This window comes from Hypanus sabinus, unplaced genomic scaffold (assembly GCF_030144855.1).
Source record: "Hypanus sabinus isolate sHypSab1 unplaced genomic scaffold, sHypSab1.hap1 scaffold_528, whole genome shotgun sequence".
Taxonomy (NCBI): Eukaryota; Metazoa; Chordata; class Chondrichthyes; order Myliobatiformes; family Dasyatidae; genus Hypanus; species Hypanus sabinus.
Window position 1 is genome coordinate 187,631 of NW_026781389.1, and position 9,311 is coordinate 196,941.

The window sequence follows — 9,311 nt, forward strand, 5'->3', positions numbered from 1 at the left end:
ACCCAGTCCTGGTTTCAGCACGGCCGGATCTCAGCAATCCCTCCTGTATATGTCACCTTATCATCTCCACATCCCCTGTTTTATTGCAGTTTATTTGAAAGCACTGATCATAGATAAATATTGAAACCATCATTTACCAGAGTTGATCTAAAGCTCTGTTTCCCCACCGTTTCCCTCCAGTCATTAAGATGTCCCATATTTGGAATTCCTGTTGCATTCAGCCAATATCTTATGTTGTGTGCATCACGGCTCCTTGGGTCCTTGCAGTGCAAAAACAGTTGTGTCTAACGTTCCTGCCCTGGGTGTTGTTATGTGGACAATCCTGTTCTGCAGGTATTCAGCAGATCTCCGAAAGGGAAAGTATTTTGAACCGGGGACTACTGGGTCGGGACAGGCATCCAGTGAACAGGCTGAAGGTTTATTCCAGGAAGTAGTTTGTGCCCTCTGCCTTGATTTCTTCACCACTCTGGGTAGTTGCGTCCTGGCAAGTCAGGCGGAGAAGGCTGAAGAATTGAACCTGAATCGGAACGAGATGGAGATGAGATCTCAGTGTGAGAAACATCGGGAGGAACTGAAGCTGTTTTGTGACACGGACAAGCAACTGGTCTGTGTGATTTGTAGAGACGCGAGAGAACACAAGACTCACAACTTCATGCCGATTGAAGAAGCTGTTGAGATTTACAAGGTAAATACAAACAGACTTTGATTACTTGGAAATTTACCATATCCTTATTTTACTGACGTTTTGTTCTTGAACCCAATCCCAGTGTCAAGTTAAATCGTCGTTCGAATCTCTGACAGGGAAGAAATCTGCCATCCAGGAGTTGGAACAGCGACAGAAACAGAAGATTTCTGGAGTGAGGGTGAGATGTGTTTCCAGTTTTCCGGGTCTGTGTGGGTTAATTCTCTTTATTGCCGGGTAACATCAGCCACCACCTTTCATTTGACAGGAACAGTCACACAGTCTGCAGGCCAACGTCACATCTGAATTTGCTAAAATACACCAGGTTCTGGCTGAGAGAGAGCAGCGCCTACTGAGTGATCTCAGGGCAGAGGAGGAGAAGATTCTGAACACCATGGAGAAAAATCTTCAGGAGATTGAAGAGAATTTAACCTCTGTAGAGGAGAAACTCTCCAAGTTACAGGAACGGATGAATGAGGAAGACAGTGCGACGTTTCTGAAGGTGAGGAATTGTTGTTGAGTGAAAGCCCACAGTCTGTTCTGGAGCAGACCTGCTCTTGTCACCAAACTAATAGATCAAGAGTCTCTCTGGTCTTCCCCGGGATTGAGCTGCTGGAACCTGCATGCTGAGTTATTGATCACTTTGTGCAGCCTAAATGTAATATTCCCCTGAACCTCGCGTTAAAATCCATTCGCCGTCCCTCGCAGTGAGAACGTGGATGTTCAGTCCCAGTCAATTCAGATCTGTGTTTTATTTATTACAGGAGGAGTTGTGTCAGGACAGGAGGTAGGACAGACCCTTTACTGAAACTCTGCACCGTTTGGTAAAAACATCTCAGGTAATAGTTCCAGTGACTTTATAACCCACTGTTTGATTTTACAGGGTTAATGAGGAAGCTCCGACATTGTCTGTAACAGAAGGTGCCGTAACCATCGGAGAATTCAGGGACACAATATTGAGAGGGATGTTTGATGCCATGAAGCAAGGTAGAGTTTGCAGGAATTCCTGTGTTCTGGTTTGTTATAAAAGTGAAGTTACATGGACTGAAGTGTTAGTTGTTAAAGGGATCCTGTAGGAGTGGTACTTGTGCATATGAGGATCAACTGGAGTGTGACTCAGACTCTGTCTGAGCTGATGAGGAATTCCAGCAATTTCTTTTTATTTTAGACAAGCAACAACAACTCTGTGTCTGTCTCTCTTGGTATCTCTATCTCTGCCTCTATCTCTGTTCCTTGAAATCAATCTGTCAATCTCAATATCTCTCTCTCTCTCTCAAAATGCTGGTGGAATGCAGCAGGCCAGGCAGCGTCGATAGAAAGAAGCAATGTTGATGATTCGGGCCAAGACCCTTTGTCAGGACTTTGTAGGTCCGAAACGTCAACATGACTTCTTCCTATAGATGCTGCCTGGCCTGCTGTGTTCCACCAGCATTTTGTGTGTGTTGTCTGAATTTCCAGCATCTGCAGATTTCCTTGTGTTTGATCTCTATTCTCTCTCGCTTATCTCTCTCTCTTTCTCTTTCTCTCTCTCTCTCTCTCTCTCTCTCTCCTCTCCTCTCTCTTCTCTCTCCTCTCTCCTCCTCTTTCTCTCTCTCTGTCTCTCTCTCTTTCTCTCTCTCTCTCTCTCTCTCGCTCTCTCTCTTTCTCTTTCTCTATTTCTCTCTGTCTCTTTCTCTCTCTCTCTTTCTCTCTCTATCTTTCTCTCTCTCTTTCTCTCCTCTCTCCTCTCTTTTCTCTCTTTCTCCCTCTCTCTCTTTCTCTCTTTCTTTCTCTCTCTTTCTCTCCTCTCTCTTTTCTCTCTATTTTCTCTCCTCTATTTCTCTCTCTTCTCTCTCTCTCTCTCTCTCTCTCTCTCTCTCTCTCTCTCTCTCTCTCTCTCTCTCTCCTCTCTCTCTTTCTCCCCTACTGCCCCGCCCATCTTCGATGTCTGATCTGCTGATGATTTCCAACATCTGTCTCCGAGGGCAACACTGTCTGTAGCCCCACAACCTGCCCCCAATCCCCAGGATCTCTCTAATTCTCTGCTTCTCCCTCCAGTCTACAAGACTCTGGATGTGGAATCGGCCAAGCTGTGCATCAAGGTACCGGAGGATCTGAATCGTGTGAGAGGGACCGGGGCCCAGAAGAGTCTCCCTGACACCGGGGACAGGTTAAGACCATCAGACATTCATTTATCGGTTTGATTTGTGTTCTGGGATCGAAGGGATTCACATCGGGAAGACATCACAGGAAGGTGGAGGTGCTGGGGAATCTGGGCTGGAGGGTGGGAGTATTCACAGAAACTGCACCCTCTCTGTAGGGTCATGCGGTGTCACGAGAGTTAGAGCTGCTGCCTCCAGAGACCAGATTTCAATTCCGGTCATTGGTGTCTGTGTGGGGTACGGGGAAGTGGGGAGATGGGGTATCGGGCTGATGGGATTGCTCCCCTGAGAGTAGATATAAACACCCAGATGGGAGTGTGAGAGAGGAAACGTTACAGAGAGAAAGAAATTACTTCAGGGCCACTTTGGTAACAGTGTTTCTCGCTCTGTGTTTAGTGAGGAGTACAATAAACTTGGAGATTGGGGAGTGAGACTGTTGTCTGAGGCTCTGAGGGACCCGGAGTGTAAAATACAGAAACTGGGGTAAGTACCAGACTGGTAGTCTGTTGATGTTTGTGTGGGTAAAGTTCCAATAATGCCCCAGTTCTGTTCTGATGAACCCCTGTGTCACTGTTCAAACCGTTGATGGTGACCTGTGGAGACTGACACTGAACCTGTTTGTTTCTCTCTTCTGTTTCCTCTCCGTCCATCAGGTTGACAGCTGATCGTTTCACATCTGAGTTTGAGCACTTCATCTCCGCTCTCAGTACAAACCGCTCACTGAGAGAGGTGGAGCTGGAACTGAGCGAAAATAAACTGGGAGATTGGGGAGTGAAACTGTTGTCTGAGGCTCTGAGGAACCCGGAGTGTAAAATACAGAAACTGGGGTAAGTACCAGACTGTGGGGGATTGGGGATGATCATCACTCCATCGATCTCCAATTGACGATGCTGCTGCACAGCCTGATTAACAAGTTCTCACCTCGGACTCCATCAGGGCCACTCACCTCCCCCTCTGCAAGGGTCAGAGTGTTTTCAGTGTCGTCTGTTCCCCTCAGGTCACTGTGTGTGTCTGAGGTGGAATCATCTCTTCTAACACACCCGTGTATGGAAGGAGAATGCAGTTTCCTTCACCGAGTTCCCTGTGCGGTTTCGGACACAACAGGAAATTACTAGTCAGTTGGACACCCTCAGTCTCACAGAAAAATGTGTTGGGAAATGGATCCGGACCACTAAACGTTGAACATTTCTCACTGATGGATTTAAACTTGACTCAGTGTTTTGGTAACTTTAATTCTCCAACTTTTGACCTGGAGCTGGTTTAATATTCTCACTGAACTGTAAATCGATGCAACCCTCAGCTCTGAGTGTGGGGTTGGAGAATATTCTTGCTGTGGTGAAACCGGTTTTCAGTGTGGGTGTTTCCCCGAGGCAGCATTGTGTCGGTGTGGTGACTGGGTTGGGATGTACAGTTAACAGAGATGGTGAGTGGAGTCCCCTGCAAGGTTGGTTCTGTGAGCACAGAATGTCTGGTCAGACACAGAGGCAGTTGTGCTGTTGTGTAATAGCCCATTCAGAGGATGAGCTCTGGGATGATGTGAGGAACACAGGGATGTGCCGGGTTTTTCTGTGGAGACGGGACAAGGGGAGGGTAAGCTGGGAGTGTGGGAGGTTACACTGCCTCCCTGTGATTCAGTATCGAGCACAAGGTCCAGAGTGGTGGTTCAAAGTTGAAAGTAAAGTTTTTTATCGGACTACATACACGTCACCACGTAGAAAGTTGAGATTCTTTTTCTGAAAGCATACTTAGCAAAACTATAGAACAGTTTTTGTAAGCTAAATATCAGGAACTGTTGGCTGTAAACAAATTGTACAAATGCAGATAAAAATTAAGAGTAATAAATAACAAGCATAAACTAACAATATAACAGAGTTCTGAAATTACTTTTTAAATATGTAGCGATCCCCTTTTGTTTGAGAAGACATAAGAGCGTAAGAAATAGGAGCAGGATTAGGCCATCTGCCTCATCTCCATCCTAAATCTACTCCCCCCAAATCTTGAGGCTATGTCCCCTAGTTCTAGTCTCACCTTCCAGTGGGAACAAATTTCCTGCCTATCTGATCTATCCCTTTCATAATGTTATACGTTTTATAAGATCTCCTCTTGTTCTTTTGAATTCCAAAGAATACAGTCCCAGTCAACTCAATCTTTCCTCATAGTCTAACCCCTCATCTCTGGAATCAACCTGGTGAACCTCCTCTGCACCACCTCCAAAGCCAGTCTATCCTTCCTCAAGTACGGAGACCAGAACCAGTATTCACCAGAACTGCACGCAGTACTCCAGGTGTGACCTCACCAGTACCCTGCACAGTTGCAGCGTGACCTCCCTGTTCTTAAATTCAATCTCTCTAGCAGTGAAGGCCAATGTCCCATTTCCCTTATTGGTAGCCTGCTGCTCCTGCAAACCGACTTTGCGATTCATGCACAAGCACTCGCAAGTCCCTCTGCACAGGAAAATCCTGTGTTTAAATAACAATCTGATCTTCCAATTTTCCTTCCAAAGTGAATGACCTCACATTTACCAACATTGTACTCCATCTGCCAGACCCTTGCCCACTCACTTAACCTAATTATTATCTCCAGACTCTCCGTATCCTCTGCACAATTTGCTTTTCCACTCAATTCAGTGTCATCAGCAAACTTAGACACACTGCACTCTGTCCCCTCTTCCAGATCATTAATGAATATCGTGAACAGTTGTGCGCCCAGCACTGACCCGTGTGCGACACCACTCGTCACTGATCGCCAACCAGAGAAACACCCATGTATCCCAACTCTCATATATAACCATATAAGAATAACAGCACAGAAGCAGGCCATCTCGGCCTTTCTCGTCCGTGCCGACGCTTACTCTCACCTAGTCCCACTGACCCGCACTCTGCCCATGGCCCTCCATTCCTTTCCTGTCCATATACCTATCCAATTTCACTTTAAATGACAATACTGAACCTGCCTCTACCACTTCTACTGGAAGTTCATTCCACAAAGCTACCACTCTCTGAGTAAAGAAATTCCCCCTCATGTTACCCTCAAACTTTTGCCCCCTGACTTTCAAATCATGTCCTCTTGTTTGAATCTCCCCTACTCTCAATGGAAAAAGTCTATCCACATCAACTCTATCTATACCCCTCATAATTTTAAATACCTCTATCAAGTCCCCCCTCAACCTTTTACGCTCCAAAGAATAAAGATCTAACGTGTGCAACCTTTCACTGTAACTTCGGTGCTGAATCCCAGGTAACATTCTAGTAAATCTCATCTGTACAAAGAATAAAGACCTAACTTGTTCAACCTTTCTCTGTAACTTAGGTGCTGAAACCCAGGTAACATTCTAGTAAATCTCCTCTGTACTCTCTCTATTTTGTTGATATCTTTCCCATAATTCGGTGACCAGAACTGTAACAATACCAATGCCTTGTACAATTTTAACATTACATCCCAACTCCTATATTCAATGCTCGGATTTATAAAGGCCAGCATACCAAAAGCTTTCTTCACCACCCTATCCACTTGAGATTCCACCTTCAGGGAACTATGCACCATTATTCCTAGATCACTCTGTTCTACTGCTTTACTCAATGCCTACCATTAACCATGTATGTCCTATTTGGATTATTCCTACCAAAATGTAGCACCTCACACTTATCAACATTAAACTCCATCTGCCATTTTTCAGCCCATTCTTCTAACTGCCCTAAATCTCTCTGCAAGCTTTGAAAACCTACTTCATTATCCACAACACCACCTACCTTACTATCAACTGCATACTTACTAATCCAATTTACCACCCCATCATCCAGATCATTAATGTATATGACAAACAACATTGGACCCAATACAGATCCCTGAGGCACACCACTAGTCACCAGCCTCCAACCTGACAAACAGTTATCCACCACTACTTTCTGGCATCATCTATCTAGCCAGTGTTGAATCCATTTTACCACTTCAATATTAATACCTAACGATTGAACCTTCCTAACTAACCTTCCGTGTGAAACCCTGTCAAAGACCTTACTGAAGTCCATATAGACAACATCCACTGCTTTACCCTTGTCAACTTTCCTCGTAACCTCTTCAAAAAATTCAATAAGGTTTGTCATACATGACCTTCCACGCACAAATCCATGCTGACTATTCCTAATCAGACCCTGTCTATCCAGATAATTATATATACCATCTCTAAGAATACTTTCCGTTAATTTACCCACCACTGACGTCAAACTTACAGGCCGATAATTGCTAGGTTTACTCTTAGAACCCTTTTTAAACAATGGAACCACATGAGCAATATGCCAATCCTCCGGCACCATCCCTGTTTCTAATGACATTTGAAAGATTTCTGTCAGAGCCCCTGCTATTTCTACACCAACTTCCCTCAAGGTCCTAGGAAGTATCCTGTCAGGATCCGGAGATTTATTCACTTTTATATTCCTTAAAAGCACCAGTACTCCTCCTCTTTAATTGTCATAGTTTCCATAACTTCCCTACTTGTTTCCCTTACCTTACACAATTCAATATCCTTATCTTTAGTGAATATCAAAGAAAAGAAATCGTTCAGAATCTCCCCCATCTCTTTTGGCTCTGCACATAGCTGTCCACTCTGATTCTCTAAGGGACCAGTTTTATCCCTCACTATCCTTTTGCTATTAACATAACTGTAGAAACCCTTCGGATTTATTTTCACCTTACTTGCCAAAGCAACCTCGTGTCTTCTTTTAGCTTTTCTAATTTCTTAAGATTCTTATTACATTCTTTATATTCCTCGAGCACCTTATTTACTCCATGCTGCCTATATTTATTGTAGATCTCCCTCTTTTTCCGAACTAAATTTCCAATATCCCTTGAAAACCATGGCACTCTCAAACTTTTAACCTTTCCTTTCAACCTAACAGGAACATGAAGATTCTGTACCCTCATAATTTCACCTTTAAATGACCTCCATTTCTCTATTACATCCTTCCCATCAAACAAATTGTCCCAATCCACTCCTTCTACATCCTTTCCCATCTCCTCAATTCCACCCAAATAGCCTCCCTAGACGAGTCCTCTAATCTATCCTGCCAAAGCACCACTGTAATATTTTCTCGGATAAGCAATGCAACACTTCCTCCTCTTGCCCCTCCAATTCTATCACACCTGAAGCAACAAAATCCAGGAATATTTAGTTGTCAATCACACCCCTCCTGCAACCATGTTTCACTAATAGCTACAACATCAAATTTCCAGGTATCAATCCATGCTCTAAGCTCATCCACCTTTCTTACAATGCTCCTAGCATTAAAATAGATGCATTTAAGAAACTCTCCACCTCTTCCTCTCTGTTTATCCCTAATGATGCAATCAACTTTATTAGTTTTTTCTTCCTTCTCCCCTACATCTTCGTTCGGAGCGCTCCCCTTCTCTATCACCTGCCTATCCTCCCTCACACTCTGTCTACTAGCTTTCTCTATTTGTGAACTAACCTCCTCTCCCCTAGTCTCTTCAATTTGATTCCCACCCCCTAACCATTCTAGTTTAAAGTCTCCCCAGTAGCCTTAGCAAATCTCCCCACCAGGATATTGGTCCCCCTAGGATTCAAGTGTAACCCGTCCTTTTTGTACAGGTCACACCTGGCCTAAAAGAAGTCCCAATGATCCAGAAACTTGAATCCCTGCCCCCTGCTCCAATCCCTCAGCCACGCATTTATCCTCCACCTCATTCCATTCCTACTCGCGTGGCACAGGCAGAAATCCCGAGATTACTACCTTTGTGGTCCTTCTTCTCAACTACCTTCCTAACTCCCTATATTCTCCTTTCAGGACCTCTTCCCTTTTCCTACCTATGTCATTGGTACCTATATGTACCACAACCTCTGGCTCCTCACCCTCCCACTTCACGATATCTTGGACATGATCAGAAACATCCCGGACCCTGCCACCAAGGACGCAAACTACCATCCGGGTCTCCTGAGCGCGTCCACAGAATTGCCTATCTGACCCCCTAACTATCGAGTCCCTTATTACTACTGCCTTCCTCTTCCTTTCCCTACCCTTCTGAGCTACAGGGCCGGACTCTGTGCTGGAGGCATGGTCACTGTTGCTTCCCCCAGGTAGGCTGTTCCTCCCCTCCAACAGTACTTGAGTACAGGAGTACCTAGTGTCAAGGGGTACAGCCACTGGGGTACTCTCTAGTAACTGACTCTTCCCCTTCCCCCTCCTAACTGTGACCCACCTGTCTGCCTCCCGTAGCCCTGGTGTGACCACCTGCCTGTAACGCCTTTCTATCAACTCCTCGCTCTCCCTGACCAGATGAAGGTCATCGAGCTGCAGCTCCAGTTCCCGAACGCGGTCCCTTAGGAGCACCTGGCACAGATGTGGACGTCCGGGAGACTAGGAAACTCCAGGACCTCCCACATCCGACACCGAGAACAACAAGCTGCCCTCACACTCATAGTTCCCCCTTTCCTCAAATAACAGGAAAAACTGAAACCTAAACCTATCTTGCCT

The 9,311-nt window shown here is 45.2% G+C and overlaps 1 protein-coding gene across 1 annotated transcript; it reads left to right on the forward strand.

The window, feature by feature from the left end:
• The first annotated feature begins 532 nt into the window (after positions 1-532).
• Positions 533-2,865, forward strand: LOC132389291 (zinc-binding protein A33-like). The gene is made up of 6 exons (XM_059961794.1): positions 533-685; positions 768-863; positions 951-1,184; positions 1,447-1,469; positions 1,566-1,669; positions 2,720-2,865. The coding sequence occupies exons 1-6, from the start codon at positions 533-535 to the stop codon at positions 2,863-2,865; spliced, it is 756 nt and encodes a 251-aa protein (XP_059817777.1).
• Positions 2,866-9,311: the final 6,446 nt, after the last annotated feature.